We start from the raw sequence: 20,634 nt of genomic DNA on the forward strand, positions 1-20,634 counted from the left end.
ATTTATTTTTAAAAAACGTATACGGTAGTGGTTCTTGGACCTGGAACTCCTCTGTGAGAAGCAAACAGATGGATTTACTGAGAGAAAACTCTGAATCAGAGGATTTATTTAAGGTAAAAGACCCACAGTCTCGGTTGAAGGAGTAGCCAGTCGGACAATGGAAAAGGAGGGATGGAAGGAGGAGAAGAGGCGTGGAAGTATGGGGCTGAGTGAGGGGGTGAACAAGCTGAGTGCCAAGTGGATATGGAGGATTCTGGCAAAGTCCAACGTCTGTGTGTTCCTAAGGAAACAACAGTGCAACTAAGTTCACAGAGCAGAAGCGGAACTTACTGGAAGCTCATCGCTGCAATGAGAGGATGAAACTGCTATCAGTGGAGCGCAAAAACCAGGTTATTATTAAAGATAACTGAGAATATACACCATTGTACATTGATTACAACAGCTAATTTCAGGTCTTGTTAGTTTTACTGTTTTTATATTTAAAGAATACTTCTCAGACTCTGAACATTAATGATTTTCTGTTTATACTACTTTGAATGTATTTGTGCCTGTACTAAGTTATGCATTAGCCAAACTTGCCTGCAAGCTTACTTATTAGGTTGAGCTTAAAGGATATGTTCACACTTAAAACAATAGTCTGCTGCCCAAATGAACATTGAAACTGTTTTTTGCTGGCTGTAATTATTCCTCCTGTTCACACTGGCCATTAAGAGATCCTTTCTTAATATTCTGCCAAGGTGGAAGTGTTGGGGGACAAAATCCACAGTGCTCTTTCTGTGCAAAAATAAATTCCAGAGTTTATAATATGAGGCTTCAGCATTCAGCCGTTAGACAAATCAGGTGGCTAACTTTCAAATTTACTGTCTTTTTTGGTATGAAATTCGCTTTTTATGTGGCTCTGGAGTGATCTGCCTGAGGAGCTCAGGCTAACCAAGTCATTATTTTGGTCTAAATCACTTATTAAAACAAATGTTTATCGATTAGCCCATGATTAATTTGTTTTACATGCTGCACATTGTTGTCTTATGACTAAATGAGTGGTTTCTTTCTTGTTGATTTTACTCTTGTATCTTTGTTTTCATTTTTTGTTTGTGTAAAGCACTATCTAACATTGGTTTTGAAAAGTGCTACACAAATAAACATTATTATTATTATTATTATTATTATTATTATTATTATTATTATTATTATTATTATTATTATTATTATTATTATTAATGTTGTTGTTGTTGTTAACATTGTTAATATTATTATTATTAATATTATTATTATCCCTCCTTCACGGTTCAGCACAAAAACACTGTTCAGGGAAATACAAGGACGGAATCTTACACCAAATAGATTTGACATTTAGAAGATGGTTTGTCTCACTTAGACTGCTAACACCTCACATTATCTTCAGATAAACTTTTGAATATACATGTATTTTTGCACAGAACGAGGACTGTGATTTTGTTTCCCGTCATTTACATTGGAGGCTAGTTAGGAAGGGCCGGTATGAACATAGGGAATGAATAAAGAAAAAACTGTTTCAGTGCACATACCGGCATGTGAGTATTGTTTTAAGACAGACTTGAAAAAATATGAAACTTTCCTTTAAATTTTCTGGATGGGAGGATTTGTGAAATGTGGAAGGACATGCGGGGGGGAGAGGATGATTACATTTAGGAGGCGGGGTAACCTGAGAGATACCTGTGCTCGACAACTTGCTACCAAGCTGTTGACATTGTGAATAATAGATGACTGTGTTTTGTGCACATGTATCTTATACTACGTCCGTATTTATCTTTGTCTATGTCTTTGTATTTATGATGGACATGTAGATAAGAAAAATAAACAAACAGCCCAGAGAAGTGTAGAAAAAATTTATAACAGATTTCCCTTTTCCTCTTGTACTGAATGCGCCTGAAACCGTCAGTTCTTGTGCCAAAGGTAAACCTCAACCTAGTGGCCACAGGCTAACCAATGGAGGATCACATGGCCTCATCAGAGACGACGGGTACCGGAAGCAGTTCTGTTACCATGGCAACAGACTCAATGGGAACTCCTCCGGCCCTGCGGCTAATGTGTAACAGAGTGAAGGTGCTGGAGCAGACAGCAGGTTCAACCATCCAGTCCGACAGCTACCTGAGGAGCAGGTGAGAGACTGGGGGAGAGGGGATCCAGTGAAGCACACACACACACACACTCACACCGGCTACTATATACTCACTTGGCCAAGGTGATATCACATATCACGCGCACCTGCATTGCACACTTGCATGCAGGCACACTGCTGCTATGATCTCCCCTGGATTTACTTTCTGTAGGAGATTTTATATGCGTCTCTTCTCACATAAGGGGGTAAAACTGATTCAAATGTGTGGATTTAGATCAAATTAGCAGAGGAAGTAACTAAACCTTCTTGCTTAACGTTAATGTGCAAATTTGTGTGAAGTTAAAAAGATGATGTAACTTGAGCTTGTCTGTGTCATGTTGTGATGGTAGGGTCAGAGAGTTGGAGAGGTCAGAGAGGAGCCTGCTGCTACAGCTCTATCAGCTAGCCTCTGCCTCCCATCTCCCCCGCATGCAACGCTCCCAGAGGCTGGACCAAAGACTCCACATGCTCAGGGAGGAGGTCAGGACCATGGTGAGTGCTCTGGTTTTCTGAAGGCATCAGTAGGCATTGATGTACAACCATAAAACAAATTCACAGTGTTGGGGTTTCAGAAGATGCTGTAGGGCTGTTTGAGTTCACACAGGTCATACCTACTGCAGACATGGACAAAAAAGTTTATGCAGTGTAAAAGGGTGGACAAAATAATGGAAAAGGACAATAATGCTCAAATAGCTTAGTTACCATTAAAAGCAAAGCCACAGAGGTTTGGGTTGTATTAGGTTGAACAGTCAAATCTGAAAAGTCATTTGTAAGCTCTGAAGACGCCTTTTCTATCTGCATGTTCATTGGTCAAAACACTCCAGAATAATTTAATATGTAAAGGGAACAATGAACGTGACAGAAATAAAACAAAGAGTAATGCGCTATACAAGGATTTGACATGTACTGCTAAACGCATGTAACTTTTCCATAAAGCACTTATGTCATTTTCATTATTTGGACTTTTATCTGTCCCATAAGAAATACAAAACATACCACAAAGTGAGTAAATGGAACATGCTAGTTTTTTGAGCAACCTACATGTCTTATTTTGAGTTATACTTTATTATTATTTTATCATTTTATACTTTATCTGCTTCTAAGTAATTAAACTGTGGTTGTTAGTTAGATGGAACATTTTATTAAAACTGGGTTGTTTGCTCATGCACAGTAAAAAACAAAAGAGAAATAAAATAGACAAAGGTCACAACAGATAACATGTACAGTAAGGCATACTACTACAGTACCAACTCTAACACATAAACTTATACATATTCTAAGAGGACATTAGTGTTAAAACATGTTTTAAAGCAAGCTTTGGGTTGCAGTGTTGCAATTACTAGGATATCAATCATTGAATTTATTGTGGTATGACTCCCTTTATTATTTTGTCTCTGTCTTTGTCTTCTTCTCTTTCCATCTGCCCTTCTAATCAGACTCAAGAGAAGGAGCAAGGGGAGCGGGTATGGAGGGAGCGACTGCAGCGCTGTCAGAGGCAACTGAAGGCCAAAGAGGAGGAGATGAGTCGCCAGTCCCAGTACTTTGAGAACTTTAAAGCCCAACTCCAGCACAAGCTCAGACTGGCCTGCGACAGGGAGCGGGGCCTACAGAACCGGATCTACACTTTAGAAAAGCAGCTGCTTGACATGACTGTGAGTGCCGCCACTGGCATGGCAACGATCAGTGCAGTCAAAATTACTGCTGAGACTGTAACACATTCGGTAGAGCAAGAGAGGTTAACTTCTATGCGAGGAGAGGGTGAAGGAGAAGAGGAGAAAAAGGAGGAGAGGAAGAAGCAATGGCAGCCAAGTGTGGGAACTGATAGAGAAGGTGGACAAGAGGGTGACGAGGGAAAGAAAGAAAAAGAAACAGAACGAGGAAGAAACAAAGACACAGAAAAGAGCTCAAATGAGGCCAGGCTGCAAGGCTTCATTCTGAGCCTGCAGGAGGATCTCAAGGTGCTGCTGGAGAGAGAGGAGGATGGAATGACAGAGCGGAGGGGACTTATGGAACAGCTCCAGGAGGCCCAGGAGAGCAGCCACTTCCTGGGCTGCAAAGTGGAGGAGATGAAGGCAGACGTGCGCCAGCTGAATCTGTCTGAAAGCTCCCTAATGGATGAGGTTGAAGAGCTGAGAGAGGAGAACCACAGACTTCAGCAGATCCTCAGGGAAGCTGCAAACCAAAAACCCAGTCAGTCGTCCACGACCCCTGAGTCCGAATGCCTGAGTCCTGGGACGAACTCGCTCAGCTGCGGTCCCGCTGTTTGTCCTGGGCCCTCCAACACTCAGTCATATACCGACGCCAGGGGACACTCCTCAGTGGGGAGCTTGAAAGAGGTGTGTAACACATGGTTGTTATTGTTATAACTTTTGGGAGTCTCATTGAGATCAAGATTTCTTTTGCACGAGAGACCTGAGTACACCTGAAAAAATGAGACACACAAGAAAAAACACAGCTGTCATACACAGGCACATACAAACAGCGTCATAAACACTCTCAGACATCTCTAAAAAGGTCCAGAAGTAAAATTGAGAGTGAAAAGTGATGAGACTTCCAGTTTTAATGTACTTTCTAGTATTAAAATGGTGCAAAGCACTGGAAGGCCGTCTTTCTAAGTTCAGTTTTTACTTGTAGGGTATCAATAGCTGGTCAGTCCTGAGATCTCATCTGACGAACTGTAGTTTTAAATTAGAGGAGAAAGCTGATACAGAGGCAGCTTCGTTTCATTTGCAAACAAAAGCGATAGTGTTTAGTTCTCTTTTTGTTGCTGGTGAGGAGCAGCCTCCTGCTTCATATTGTACACAGTGATGAGTATGATGTTTATCTCCTGTACCGTTGTTTTAAGATGGAATGAGCAGCGTGAGAGTACAGGATATTTCACAAGAATTTCTCAATGGTTTTCCTGTCCACAAGAGAAAAACATACTTTATTATGATATTGAAAAAATGTTATCTTCAGATTCTATAAAAGTGAGACTGCCACAGTATACAAATATTTCTAATATTAAACAACTTTAATTTCAGTACCATTAAGTACAGTATATGGATGCCAAGAATATGTAAAATAGAATGATGGGTTTTTGACAACAAAATACTCACAATAAGGAGCATTTGTTGAGGTTCAAGATGATTATTAGTGCCATACACCTGTTTGAAAATTGGCGAATTCCTGCACTTATATTTCAAAACTCTTTATAAAAAGTCACTCTAAGGGGGAGAATGTTCCCGGAGAATGGAAGCTCTGTTGTGTCTGTCTGTTGCATATGGTACATAACCACCTCTCCCTTTGTAAATGCTTATACAAGTGTGTCTAAACATCAAGTGTTTTGTTATTTCCATATTTATTTAAAATTATTCTCAACTTTTGTCCCACATATGATGATAAATTGTGATCTCTGATCAGGTCCAGTCAACCCTGAAAGGGGAAATAGACCCGTCAAATTCATATGCAGTTCCACATGTTCACCGCCAGATTGCAGCAGAGAGCGCACAGAACAGCAAAGAGGATCACTCATCATCTGCCAAATCAGACCCTCTGAGCATCTTTGCTCACCGTGGCTCCAAACGCAACCTCAGCTTCAAGTCACTTGCCTTGACTACAGAGGCAATAGATGAGTTTAAACTGGGGACCTGGTGCTCAAGAGGGCTCTTAAACCTGGAGGAAAGCCCCAGTGAGGAATCCGATGCCCTGAGGGAAGCGTATAAGAGCTTGGGGCTAGGGGAGGATCTTGAGGCCCTTCGAGAACAACGTGACCGCCTGGGGTCCGCCATGCAGCAGACACAGGAACAGGTGAAGGTGGTGGATCCGGAGAATACTCAACTGAAATTACAACTCAGGAAACAGGCGAAGGAACTAGATGCGGAGCGGGGGTCGTCAAGAGAAAAGGTATGTCATAGGGCTTGCAGTACTCCCTAATGTTTTCCACAGGAGAGGAAGCTTTGCTCTTTATCCAGGACATCACTAATCAAATTCTACCTCTCTGACATACAGATTGGCACACCATCCAACTGCGAGAGAGCTGACCATCTCCAGTCCTCTCCTACCCAAGACAAAACTATTCCCGCCCACGCCCAGGATGATCTTGTCCAGGCCTTGAATCAGGAGAGCTGGGCCTTGGCGGACCGGATCCAGGAGCTGCTGGCTCACATTGAGCTCAGAGAGGAGGAGATAAAGATGGAGCAAACACAGCTGAGGGACCATATATCCAGGTTAGAGGAGGACAGAGACAGGCTGGAGCAGGAGAACCAGGAGCAAGTGGGTTTGATCACAGAGCTCACAAGGAAGACTGAGGATGATCTCAACACCATCATGGAGCTGCAGCAAAAGTTAGAAGAGACTAGAGAGCAGAACAACCTCGAAGAATGTGTAGACAGGTTGATTGAAAGTGTGCTAAAAGGGGAAGAAGAACCACAGCTGATGTCCAGTCAACACCCAGATGATTTGATCACCGCTCCAGCACCTGTATTTCAATATAATAATCACCATGATCAGTTGCAGAACAGCCCACAGAACAGTTTTCACGTTAGTTCATTGACTGATCACGTGGACCACCTGACTAAAACTGTCCAGACTCTCAAAACAGAACAAGATGAACTGACAGGCAACATAAATTCTCTCAGAGAGCAGCAAGGAGAAGTAGCTCTGTCAGTCCAAAGACAGACAGAAGAGAAACAACAGCTAACTCGGACAGTTTGGGGACTGAAGGAGGAGAAAGACCGTATCTCTCAGTGTCTGGCTAATCTCAGACAAGAGAGAGAGCACCTTACCAGGACAGTCTGTGGGCTAAAAGATGAGAGAGATCACTTTATTAGGTCTATGAGTGGCCTGAAAGAAGAGAAAGAGCAGCTAATAAAGTCTATATCTGGTCTTGAAAGGGAAAAAGAGGCACTGACAGAATCTCTCTCAAGTGGTAAAGGGGAGAGGAATCAAATCATGCAATCCCTACAAAGTTCAAAGACAGAGAGTGACCGGGCGGTGCTCAATTTGAAACAGGAGAGAGACGAACTAACCATTTCGCTTAAGTGTCAGGAGCAATCATCCCACACTTTACAAGATGACCATGACAAGATAATAAAGTCAGTTAGCAGTTTGAGAGAAGAAAAAGAAAGAACTGAACATTCAATTAGTTGTCTGAAACAAGAGGAAAAGCAGATAATGCTTGTAATTCAGGGCCTAAGAGAAGAAAGAAACAGCCTCCAATCTGGTCTCCCCAGCCAAACGCAATCAGAGGAGAGGATTCACAGGCAGCATCTGTTGAATGCAAACAGTGCCGGTACGACAAAGACGACTGAGAATCTTATTGGGACAGGAGATTATGCTGCACAAAGATGTTCGACTAATAACTACAAAGGGAACTCTATACAGGTATAGAGTGATGTGATTTATTTGTTTGTGTATTATATCAGTGTCTGTTGTGTCAGTTCGCACCTCCTTTCAGCGTTTTGGCTCATCGTGTATCATGATTTCATTTCATTTAATCATTTTTGACTGTGAGCTTACACAAAATGGTTTTGATGGAGAGCAGGAGCAAAGTGATCTGATGAGGGAGATCGAAGCTTTGGGAGCACAGCTAAAGAGGTCACAAGAGGAACTGGACAAGAGCCACGTGGAAGTGAGTTTGGACATATTCCCTTTTCTTCCTCTTGATTCGTTGTGATAGAAAGATAAGATTTACCTTGGTCTTTCCAGTGAAGATTCAGAATCACTGCAGAAGCACCAATATATTAAATGTTTAAAGGTTACTATATTTTTATCTATATAATTGTTAATCAGAATCTGAAAAATGACACAGCATCTTCATTATGTTAATCTGTGCAGAGCCTTGAATTTTTGAATGTGACAGATTTACATATTCCGACATAACCACAAGGATACTTGGTGCATTCAGTGTGTCAGAATGCGCTTCCTTTTCCTCTCCATTGTATCATGTTTAGAGGGGAATTACACATGATTAGAAATTTAACAAACTCAACGTGCTCATGTTTATGTTTGCGTGCATGTTCAGACAGAGAAGCTGCAGAGTGAATTGTGCCAGTCAGAGGCCGGGAGGGAAGAGGCAGAGAGGAAGGCAGCGCAAGCAGCGGAAACTGTGATGATACTGACAGATGTAGCCAGGAAGATGGAAGAAACCAGGAGGGAAAATGAGAGCCTAAACACCCAGGTATTTACACATAGATATACATAAAAGATGATTTACAGTGTGTAACTGCAACATTGTGTCACAATATCAGCACTGTTGTGTCTGCTTGTTTAGCTGCGTTTTCAGTTAGCCTTATAAGGCCTTATTAAGAAATACATCCCTTAGTTTGCACACCTTGGTGTTTTTTTTATATTGTTACTCAGTGGCTTTCCCTCCAGGCGCAGAGGCAAATAAAGACATTGTTTATCCGTTTGCCCTAAATAGTAGTTGTGTTTGCCATAGGTGAAGGAGCTGCAGAGCAAACTGACAGGCCTGGTCCAGGAGAAGACTGATGCTCTGTCACTAAAGACACAGATAGAGGAGCAATACAACATCCTAACAGCTCAACTCAAAGCTAAGGTAAGAATGACGAAACGTCTTTCTTCTTGGTTTGTTATATACCATACAAATAGATAGACTTTAAAGTCCTGTATATGGTACTGTAATAAATTTGATCTTTACTATTTGATTGAATCTGAACAAAGACTACGTAAAATGAGAATCTGTGTTGTGTCTAGTTTCATCAGCAGAATCAACCTAGCAAGCTTTAACCATGAACTAGCAAATCTTTACGTCCATTGGAAGTGTCGATGCTTGTGCATGGATATACCACATCTGCTGTAGTACAGGCAGAGCAGACTGGAATACTCATTTTTTTATCATTTGTAACTACATTTATGGTCCGGAACATCAATGTTCTTCAGTTGTTGGACTTTGCATTATGTTTTGACTACTACTAAGCATGAGTTATAATGGATTAGTGCAAATTAATAAAAATGAGAAGCAGCAACATCATGAAACAATTTTCATCATAGATCTGTCCCTCACTGTGTGTACGTGTGTGTGTGCGTGCGTGCGTGCGTGCGTGCGTGTGTGTGTGTGTGTAAACCCCACAGACGGTGGCTCTTGAGGAGCTGAACTCCAAGCATATCGCTCTACAACGAGGGCAGGGCAGCAAGGATGATCTGTGCACTGTTCTCGTGTCACTCCGGACGCGTTACAACGACATCAGAGCTAAGGTAGTAACCAAGAAACTATTCTGTGCTCCATGTCATGGTTATAGCCAAAGCAGTTAGTCATATGTTATGAGATGATATGTTTTAATCTATATCTTACGGAGTAGTAATAGTTTTCATGTGTTTCATTTAATTTTGTTTGTAGTATGATGCACTCCTGAAAAAGAGGAGCCAGAGAGATCTGGATATAGCTCCTTTAAAGGTGAGGAAAGAACGATGTAGCATTTCATTCCTTCATTACATTATACAGTACAGTGTGACACTTGATATTACTGGCATCTTTGTTTACTCTGTATGACTGTCAGGTTACTTTTGTAATGTGTCAGCGCTTCTGTTGGACTGCTCTTAGTGGCTGATTTTGACTGACAAGTGTCTCTTCCAAATAACAGGCCAAGCTGTCGTGCTTGGTGGTGAAGTGTCAGGAGAGGAACCACTTCTTAGTTCAGATGATGAAAGCCATGCGCAGACAAGGGTGCGTAGACTTCACACTCACACAGCAGGTTGAGCAGCTGCTCAGTGACGCTGCTCTCCAGGACTACACTGCAGCGTTCACACAGGGAAGCATCGTAAAGACTGGGGATTACGATGCCGGGTGTACACCAAGATTCATTTCAAAATTTCGAGACTACACCCCTGGATTCATACCTGATCAGACCTGCCCCGCTATACTCACACCTGCAAACAAGCAACAACAAAATGGTTTCGAACCTGAATCTGGAGTAAAATGCAGAGACCTTAAAAGTGAAGAACACATTTCTATATCCACTACTCAATCTTCAACAAATCTTCAAGACTGCAGTAGTGACGTCACACCTGCAGCAACAGGAACACTAAAGAAAAATGCCAACTCACCTGTGCCAACAGTACCAGTGCAAGAGAATGCCAGTTTCAAAGTGACACCTGTTTTTCCAGCACTGAAAGAGAGCTTGATCACCAATACAGCACAGGTCAGATAATGCAAACAAATTTAAATTCAAATATGTATTCATTTTAAAAGCTTTTTTTTAATTACTCATGCCCAAAGGTTGTAGATGTAGCATTTTAACAGCAAAAATGTTGTGAAGATAATTCCCATAAATAAACAAGATAGGAAGCAGTTACTGCTCTCTAATGTATCTATATATTTTGTGCTACTAAACCCTGGATTAATTAAAAATAATCCACGTAGCTTTACAGTATGTTTTCACAATGACAGATTACAGAACAAGTCAAGAACATCTTTATTATTTTCATAGAGCGCAAACCTTTGACCAAAGTAGCAAAGGTCCTGTTTGCAACTGGATTTATGTGAAATGAAGTCCCAATTTAAACACTAGCATTAAGTAATATACCAGTGAGATAGAAGCTGCCGCTCATCTGAGACCCTGTCTTTTCTTTACAGCAATCTTAACAAGGTATCACAGTTAATTTGACATTAATATATCAGTGTTTGAAATTGACAAAAAGAAACACCTTTAATAATTTGTACTTCAAATATTAAATTTAATTGGAAACACACTATGATAGCCTTTGCTCAATCGCACCACAGCTGTCTCCCTCTGCCAGTGGACCAACCCAAGCCACCAGTGGTCCAGAGGAGTCTGGGTTTCATCATCCAGATATGAAAGGAAAGTCTTCCCCAGATCTGACCAGTTCAACTGGATCCTCACTGGGTCCTACTCCTCCCTCCTCCAGCACACGTGTCAGTCCGAGCAGGAGGCTGAGTAGTCCTGAGAAGATCATCAGCTTGCATGAGCAACTGCAGAAGACTCTGATGAACAGCTATCAGGTACACAGAAGTTTTTAATTTCACATTTATTTTATTATTTCTTCTTTAAATGCTCACAAATCTTGCCGGACTTAAAGATGTGTCCGGGCAAAAGCCCGAAATGTAGGTAAATGTTGTGTTAGAATACTGTATGTCTAATAAATGCGTTTCTCCTTCATCGCAAGGCTCCAGTGAGCAGAGGAAGAGAACAGGAGCCCAGGAAAAGGCCCTCAATTTTAGCCCCTGCAGACCTGAACCCGGCCTCTCAGACAGATAACCAGGGCCTCAGTTTCAATAAACCACATACCAGCTCTGTCCCTGTCACCACTGCTTCAAGCCAAGCTAAGCATGCTCCTGCAGTAACAACTAAACCCACTGCCACTAATAAGTCAACAACGCTCTTTAATGCAGTTGCTTCCAGATCTGCTAATGTTACATTTAGCCCCAAAATTTTTAATTACCATTATTTTAATGCAGACATATCTGAAACTACAATGTCTGCTCTTTCCAGCTCCTCTAGCTGTCCTTTTGCTGCTATGGCACCAAACAAATCCAAATCCACCTCAAACAGTGGCACTAATCTGACAATATCCCCAAAACTGACAAAGAAAGTCACTGCTATCCCTAATTTATCGGTTTCAACTCCTTTAACTCAGGGGACCACTTCCTTTGATTCTAATGTCTTAACATGTTCTGACACTAATCCAAAAACCACTGCCTCAGAAATGACTGTCCCTGGCGAATCATCTGCCCCCAAATTTAATATTTTTAATCGGGCTGCCCCTGCATGTGATGGACTTGTATTCGCTGCATCAGCTCATTGCGCTCCTGAGAGATCCAACAAGTCTGCCAGAAAGTCCACTGCTGCTCTAGATAGGACAAAGACAGCAAGAGCCAGACCAGGTAATGCACATATTAAGTATTACACAAACGTTTTTATAAAAAGATGGAATACCTTTATGGATTTGACAAAAACATGTTTTGCTGAAACTTTGCACACTGTGTGCAACACACTTTCTACACTTTCTGTGCATAATGTTGTAATTTCCCATTGTAGAATATCAGTTTTTGGTTGCATACCTCTGCTGTTTGATAATACCCAGCTTAGATATGGGCTGTTTCTGTCTTGTATTGGATTGTTGTATCACATTCTGGCTGTTTGATGTTGTTTTTTGTTGCCCTCATAACACACTGCAGCACATGAATATAAACTTTTGTTGAATTGAGTTCATTAGCAAGTTCTGCATGCACTGTGTCCTGTTATGTTTGTTTATTGTGTTAGAATCTAGGAATAACAGGTGCATCATAAAAGTGACATGCCGTATAACAAAGAAAAGCAATAGAAGTGTTGAAAGTTCTTATTTAGGCTGCGTTGCATATCCTGCATGTACAGCATGGACAAGCAAGTAAAGAGTCATATGCAGTAATTGTGCTTGGCCTTTCCTCGTTCTTTACCCCCTCCAGAAGCTCCAGCAGAGGTGCGCTCTGTCGAGGTCATCAAAGCAGTGGGCCAGAGCAGCCTCATGATTGGCTGGGAGAGGCCACCGCTCGACGAGCTGGGCTGCAGTAACGGCACGTTTGTGTACGGATACAGGGTAGGCAAAACAAACTGGCAGGTACACTGACACACGGGCTTTGATTTTGAAGATTTCTTTGTCTAAAGGTTGTTGTTTTATTTTCTTTTGATTACCTCTCAGGTGATTATAGATGGGGACTTCCATAAATCTGTCATGAGCTCAGCGTGCACCAAGGTATCGGTCTCTCCCCTGCCACTATCTGTGCATCACTGCATCCTGTTATTACTAAGAAAACGAACCCGAGCAGTTCATGAGCTGCACATTTTGTTTCTTTATCTACAGTGTATTGTGGAGAATGTTGACCTGTGCGTCCCGGTCGATATCAGTGTCCAAACGCTGGGATCTAATGGTCTAAGTTCAAGCAGTGTCCACACCATGTACAGGACCTCAGTCGGGACAGACCAACACTGACTGTCTACAACATCTCACAAAGTGTTTTAGACCCACAAGTAAGGCCAGTAATATTAGACACCTCCGTACCACATGTTTTACATTTTATCTTTTTGTCAGTCTCTCTATATAATTACAACAACTTCTCAGTGAAAACCTTCTTCACATGGGGCTGAGGTTTGAATGGTAAGTTGTGGGCATGTTTTTGTCCATGTAATTGTGTTTTTCCAACAGTGCAGTATGTTTGTGTGCAGTTGCATTAGGTGTTATATAATGACTGATTGATTGCACTGCAGCTACGTGTTTGTAATATTGTTTTGTTGTGTGATTGAATGTTTCTGTTTTGTCATGTATGTTTTGTTTTGTTTTATGTCTGTGAAACTGTGTCGATGCAAGACAAATTTCAGAAAAATATAACACCAATTTAAAATCCATTAAATCTAATTTGTTTGATATTTTAAAGAAAGGCTTAAAAATACTTTCCCACACCAGTGATTCACTTCTTCTGTTTTCTTTGTGTTCCAGCGACCTTTGATTAAAAAAAAAAAGATCTGCTGTTTAAAAGATTAAGTAATATAGTACAGTGACAATCTATTTTTCCCTTTGTCCTGTGTGTCCTCTGTGTGTGTGTGTGTGTGTGTGTGTGTATGTATGTGTGTCTGCTATTCAGTGCACAGCCATCTATAGCTGCAGCCCTCTGAGGGACCGTCCTAACCTCCACCTCAGCTGAGACACCGACACACTGCTGGGATACCTTCTCCATGTGAGGCTCAGGTCAACCAATCAGAAAAACTCACCTTACAGGGTCTTTACCTGCGAGCACGCAGTGACCTGCGACCAGCCACAAAACCTCAACATGATTAACTGAAGATGTCAAACAAAAATTGCATAAGATTCCTGCGTCTGCGCTGAGATTTAATCTGCATGTAAAAGCAGGGGAAGATTGGCTCCATCCTTGGTGGAAGACCTTCCTGTTTCAGAGCTCCACCCACTGGGTTCACCTCATGAATGGATCGGACGTTGTGACTGCCAGTTGAAAGGCCAGAGCGGCTTCCAATCAAACAAATCCTGAGAAACTGCTAAAAACAAAAGTCTATAAAGCCAAGCTCAATCACATTGTCAAAAGCTGCCTGTGACACCTACATTTACTAACTATGGAGGGACATCTGCTTCTGCTGCACACTTTAACACTGTGTTAAACTCCGACAGATTAGGTGTCAAATAGCTTCATCGCAGATTCCCACTGCTGCCTCTCTGTAGTCTGTGACGTGAACAGCTGGCTGAAGGGACTTTTACTGTATGAAAAGTCTTTTTTAAAGCAACACTTACTGTATAACGTGTTGACACGGCATTGTACCCGCAGGTCATCTTACTTGATTTTTACACATGAAGCCAAATATGAGAAAAGATGATTCACTCCAAAGACTTATCTGTTTCCTTCTCCTCATAGGTCTACGGGATTTCTTTAAATGCAGAAGCCAGATGGCATTTTAGTTCTAAAAATTTGCACACAATCATTCATTTTAAAAAAGAGATTACCACTGATATTTTTTGTAAAAAATATTATTAAAAAATATGCCTATGGTGTATACAAAATTATACGACATATGTCTTTTTGTATGAGTGATACTTTGTTTTTCATACCTAATCGACGTCATGTTTGCACACTCATATCGATTTTGTTTTATATAAAGTTCACAACACACATGTGATTTTTGTTACTCACTGTATGTACGAGTGTAGAGTGACCATGGTGCAGCAAATGTATTTTTATATCAGTAATTGGTAATATTGATTTCCCATTGATTCTTTACAACTGTACAGAGAATAAATGTTTATATGATATTAACTGTCATTACAGTGTCTGAGTTGAGAGTTGAGATTTGCCCTACTATGTATTTCCAAATTCAGTGATTTTGAATTTTTCAGAAGTATTTAGTGTTCTTTCATTGGGCTTAGAAAGCTACTAAACCATTAAAAAACCCATTGGATTATCAGAAAAAAAAAGCATTGTCACAGAATCAGAAAACGGGGCTTTTCGTATCTGCAGGGCTGTTCTGGCGATCATTTTCCCAGGATGGCAACAACAAATTTCTCAACAGTTCAATAGTTATGAAACTCCTCTTAATTCAGAGTTTTACCTTTTTATTCAACCTAAACATGGCCCATCAATGAACACTAGGTGGCAGGCATTCGTGGAGTGAAACCACAGTCTGTTGACTTCGTGGGTAGTACGGTGTGTGTAGCTCAGTCCCTACATCTGACACGTGCTTTCAGTGGAGATTTAGCAGAATGGATGATGCTGATGTGCACACAAAGACGTGCTCAAGTAGCCTCAAACATCTTAGTGTCTGCTCCCCCATTCAATACGAACTAGGCCCAACACCAAAACCGAATTGCAAGAAGAGGAAGAGGCATCAGCAGCAAAAAGCAGCTTGATAATCACCTACTTTGCTCAGCAGCTTTGGGAGCTCCTCTGAGAACGTCATCGCTCATGCTGAGCAGAAAGTGTACGAGGTGGTGTGTGTGTTTGTGTGTGTTTGTGTTCCAGAGTGTACGTTTATGAGATTAGAAGGAAGGAATTCAGTGCACCTAACCTGTCTGAAAAGAAAAACATCTTCACTCATCTTCTTTTGACCTTTTCCTCTGTTCTTCTTCTGCTTCTTCCTTCCTCCTGTCAGTGTTCCTCATATTACAGTGTGTATGAATATCAACCTGTACTATGAGACACAGATGAACTAAAAATTGTAAAAGTAAGACATCTTAGCCCTTTTGTATCTAAACCATGCCATTTTTGCGGTGGTGGAAAGTAACTAAGTACATTTTGTCAAGTACTGTACATAAGTTCTAATTTCAGATATGTGTATTTTAATTGAGAATTTCCATTTTATGTCACTTTATACTTCTACTAGTCAGAGGGAAATATTGCTCATTTAACTTCCCTACATTTATTTGACCGCTTTACTTTAAATATAAAGATTTTACATACAAAACAAAATGATGAGCTTATAACATATGATGCACTGAATGTAGATTTAACTGGCCAACAGTATATAAATTAGTAAAATTAGCTCCTCTATGATCAACTGTAACAGTAAAATTCTACTTGCACATTAATGCATCAATAATGATAATACAATACCCATATAATAGTAGAATAGTATATATAATAATATATTTTTCTGCATTATTTGCTAATAATACTTAGGTACTTTTACTTAAGGGGCTTTTTCAATGCGGTGTTACACCTATAATGGAGGATTTTTATATTGCAGTGTTGCTACTTTTACTTTAGTAAAGGAAAGGACAGAAGTATTAGCCCTGGTGTATCTACTGCAGGGTTTTATTATATTGATTATGCTCTACATTAATCATAAAATGTTATCTAATTTGTGGTTTTGTATTTTTTACCTGCCCCACAAAAGTCCAAACCCCATAAAAGCAAAGATTTGCTCAATACTGAGCTTTAAAGTTTGCCCCAGCCTTAATAATACTTTCTATGAGGCCTTTGAGCACATCTACACAAGAAATTTCTGCATGTGCGGTACAGGCTTTGCAGACTAAACAGGTTTAGTTTGCATCAAAGGTTAAATTACTTTATTCGTGCTAAAGAATAGGGTGCATTTTTGCTGCTTTGCATGTTGGATCGCTTATAAAACCCAATATACCTGCTGGGTCAGGCTCAGGTTTTAGTTAATTGACTGTAGTCCTGCACTGCACCAACTAAAGAAGCTTCAATAAAAACTGGAGTGCGGCTGCTTTTATGCAACTAGCCCCCCAGCTGGACCCACAGGAGTCTGATTACACTCTCCAGGGAGACTCACCTCCTTTATTAACACAAACACACACCAACATACATGATGCACAGGCCTCAGTACAGCAGCGTGTTCCAATATCTTGTTTACACGAGTTAATGACCGCTGTGTTAATTAATTTTCTGTGTTGGATGTTAATGATGACAAACTCAGATCTGACTCTCCCCTTGTACGCCAACATGGGAGATGGAGGGAGAACAGGAGCTCTAGTAAAAAGGAAGTGCGTGTATGGATGACTCGTCACAGGGGTGTCAATAACCGCTACAGTTGGGCTCAAGCCGCCTGCAATAATATTCTGTTGTGACGCTTAAAGACTCTCTCTCTCTCTCTCTCTCTCTCAGTGCGTGTGTCTGGGTGTGTGTCAGAGAATGTATCAGCACTGCAGGGGATATCTCCTTGCAGGAGTGTGAGTCTCTGTGCACGCGTATGTGCAGTGATACAGACAGAAGGTTGTCATCAGCAGGGTGTCTTCAGGGGGGGTTGCTGGAAAAGAAATGGCAGATGAGAAAGAGGAGAGGAAGGATGATGTGTTGAGGTTTTAATTTCACCCAGAGGGGATGTTGTCACTCCATCCTTGCCACTGACACCTTGAGCGTCCAGGGCTCAAGTGGGTTGGTGGTTTGCAGTCGACTTCCAAAACCTCCAGGCAATGCTTGCTGCTCACACCCACGGACAGACTCTAAAAGTGGCTTTCTCCTGCCGCTGTGTCTGGGCAGATGGGTCTTGATGCTGGAAGGTTGTGTTTTGTTGAGTTGTCATACAGCAGCGTTGTGGTTGTGATACTGTCCCTGCATAGTGTGTCACTACAGACGTGTGTTTGTGTGTTGGTGCTGGAACTTGCACGGATATCGTCAGTAGGTGATTTGTTATCTTTTAACAGGGGGTATGGCCCAGTGGGAGCACCCACCTGCTCTCACACCACCAACCATCACACATACACATGTAAACCTCCCATTGTTATAGGATGCCTTAACCATAACTGTGACATTTCTAATTCTATAGTTCCATTTTGCCTGATTATCTTACTTCTCTCCCTACTACAATTTTCGTTTGCAGCACAGATGCAACTGAATGATCATAGAAATATTAAAGGAATATCAAAAAAATACTACAGTATAGCCTATAGAGTATATAGGCTACAATATAGTATAGGATTTAGTATTCACGGTATATAGTTTAGAGAATATTATAGATCCAAGACGAAACTGACAGAAGCACGGGACTGAGAGAAAAAGGCGCAATTACAAATCCGTCTGCTACTTTAGCACCAGGGACAGCGCCGTGGATTTATAAATACACAGCACAGTTAGGCTACTGATGTTTCAGAGCCATGGTCAGGGCCATAGATTCTAACTTGCAGAAACCTCAGTCAGGCAAAGGATCAATTAGTCAGGCAGACTAGACTTATATATTCAACGAAACAACCCCTTTGCCCCTGCACTCTGCTACTAGGGGCTGGAGAGGGGGTTGGCAGGTTAATAAGGGGGATGCATTTTGGCCATTTTGCTAACAAAGGGGATGGCATCCCCCCTCAAATTGCCTACTGGATATTGTCGTATTATGCAAACACATTCATACATGCTAAAAATGTCATTGCATAAAAATGACCAACAGAAGAGCGGTAATTCTTTCCGTGTGTGTACAGATTTGGGATTTTCTATCACGTTTTTCTTTCCTCATGTGTTGTGAAGCCTCCATTTTTTCCCTCACCATCTCTGTGTTTGCCGTTGTGGCCGTATCAGTCCATCTCAGAGCCTGTTATATTTAGAGGCAAAGCACTATCAGAGCTTACAGCTGGCTGCCTGTGATTCAATTCTGACAGATCTACAGCGTTCAAAGCAATCTCCTCTCTTTTTGTCTCTCATTTTTCTGCCTATCTCCCACCCCCCCCCCCCCTCTTTGTCACACCTCACTCACTGTCCTCTCTATTCTCTTCACATCTCTTCTTCTTTTCTCTCTTTCGTCAAGATTTTATAATATTTTCACCTTCATACTCCAAGCCAATCTCAGTTCTCCCTTTTCTCTCTTGTTTGCATTCTTTATAGACCTTAATCTCTCTATTTCTTCTCAGTCTCTTGTGTACAATCCTCATGTTCTCCTTTTATCTTTACCATTTTTCTCACCCAAGTAGTTTACCTTACTGTCTTTTTTCTCTTTTCTTTTAGCTTTTTTTGCCAGTTTGCCCCTTTTTCAGTTCAGTTTTAAATGCTTTATGCCCGTTGTGCGTAATGAAACTCTACCTCTCCTTCAGCTCCTCTTTTTTCTTCTCTCTTCCACACTAGTTCCCTTTCAATTTTCTCCACACTGTTATCTTTCATCCACAGGTATGCTCTCTCCTAGCAGGCAGCTTCATCACTTTGAGCAAATTCATGTTGAAACAAACATCAAACAACGCAGCCTCTAATTTGGGAAGAGACAAGCAATTAGCTGCTATTACATCCTTGAATCTGTGCACAAAGGCAACCCTAATCTCATTAATCATGAACAATGGGGGCGGTAATAGAGAAGCACATTTATGGAAATTCCCCCACACAGTAATCTCCTTCATGCCAAAACAGTGTTGGTGCCTCGGAAAACAATCCTCCCCCTTCTTTTTCTCCACTCAACTGTTTCACTTGCTTTTATTTCCCCAACTCTCCTCCTTCTTTCTTTCTTTCTTTCTTGTTTTTCATCCACCCTGCTCTCATGTTGTTTTCTTTTTCCCACCTTCCACTGCGTTCAGGAAGTGTCAAGCAGAACATTCAGAGTGTGTGGAGAAGTATTGATCCTAGTCCCTTCCAAACCTTTCAGCTTGATGGCAAATAGCCCAAGATTGTGTGGGACATTGAGTTGAGTATCACCTCCAGCTAACACCTCCTCTACTCCTCCTCTCCGCGGAATGCCCAGCTCATTCCCCTTCTCCTCCATCGGTTCTCTCTATTTCCTCTGCTTTTTATGCCTTTCATTTGCATTTTTATTTTTCATTGCTTGCCTCTCTCTCTTTCCCCATAGTGTCTGTTTATATCTATTTCTTCATTTCTCCTCCTCCTAACTTTGCCGATATTACGTTTTTTTGTTTTTTTTAAACTTTTGTATTCTAGCCTTCAGTCCAGTAGCCATACACGATTCAGGACTAAATATAGCCCAGAAGGACATTATAAGATTATCTCCCTGCATCCTCTTTCTCATTCCTTCTCTCTCTTGTGGTCCTCTTCTCTTTTCCATCGTTTCTTCTCTCTTTTAGTTGTGCCATCTCTCTTGAGTTATGTTCCAGTTTCAGATGATGATGATAGTGCAGTGTAAAGCCTGGTCAGGATGGATCAGGGGCCTGGTAAAGGTCAACAACATGTGATCCATTATAAGACTGGTCAAATATAACTGGATCAATTCATTGGCAGTCCTGCTGTGTGGCTATAGGTATACTGATGAGTTGAGATCGGGGTCAGAGGAATCAATAAAGTAGAGGGTACTTAAATATTATGTAATATAATATATTAAAATCTAATAGTGAGCAGCATAAAGTAACTAAGTACATTTACTCAAGTATTGTATTTTGAGGTACTTGTTCTTGGGTATTTCCATTTTGTGCTGACTTATACTTGTCCCGCTACATTTCAGAGAAGAATATTGTAAATTGTACCTCGCTGCAGCTGTTGTTACTTGGTACTTTGCCGATTGAGATTTAACATCCTTAATATACAGTCATTAAATAAAATAAGATGCTTAAACTTGCCAACAGTATATAACAGTATATAAGGTAATTAAAATTAGCGCCACTTTGACCAATGTTAAAAT

The 20,634-nt window shown here is 41.1% G+C and overlaps 1 protein-coding gene across 1 annotated transcript; it reads left to right on the forward strand.

Moving 5' to 3' along the window:
* Nucleotides 1-259: 259 nt before the first annotated feature.
* On the forward strand, nucleotides 260-14,856 carry LOC120785704 (plectin-like). The gene is made up of 18 exons (XM_040120580.1): nucleotides 260-389; nucleotides 1,919-2,138; nucleotides 2,488-2,629; nucleotides 3,574-4,473; nucleotides 5,540-6,022; nucleotides 6,128-7,501; nucleotides 7,662-7,748; nucleotides 8,142-8,297; nucleotides 8,559-8,675; nucleotides 9,212-9,334; nucleotides 9,477-9,533; nucleotides 9,721-10,278; nucleotides 10,860-11,099; nucleotides 11,264-11,981; nucleotides 12,543-12,673; nucleotides 12,776-12,829; nucleotides 12,938-13,104; nucleotides 13,716-14,856. The coding sequence occupies exons 2-17, from the start codon at nucleotides 1,966-1,968 to the stop codon at nucleotides 13,064-13,066; spliced, it is 5,442 nt and encodes a 1,813-aa protein (XP_039976514.1). The 5' UTR covers nucleotides 260-389; nucleotides 1,919-1,965; the 3' UTR covers nucleotides 13,067-13,104; nucleotides 13,716-14,856.
* Nucleotides 14,857-20,634: the final 5,778 nt, after the last annotated feature.

Source organism: Xiphias gladius, chromosome 23 (assembly GCF_016859285.1).
Source record: "Xiphias gladius isolate SHS-SW01 ecotype Sanya breed wild chromosome 23, ASM1685928v1, whole genome shotgun sequence".
Classification (NCBI taxonomy): Eukaryota; Metazoa; Chordata; class Actinopteri; order Istiophoriformes; family Xiphiidae; genus Xiphias; species Xiphias gladius.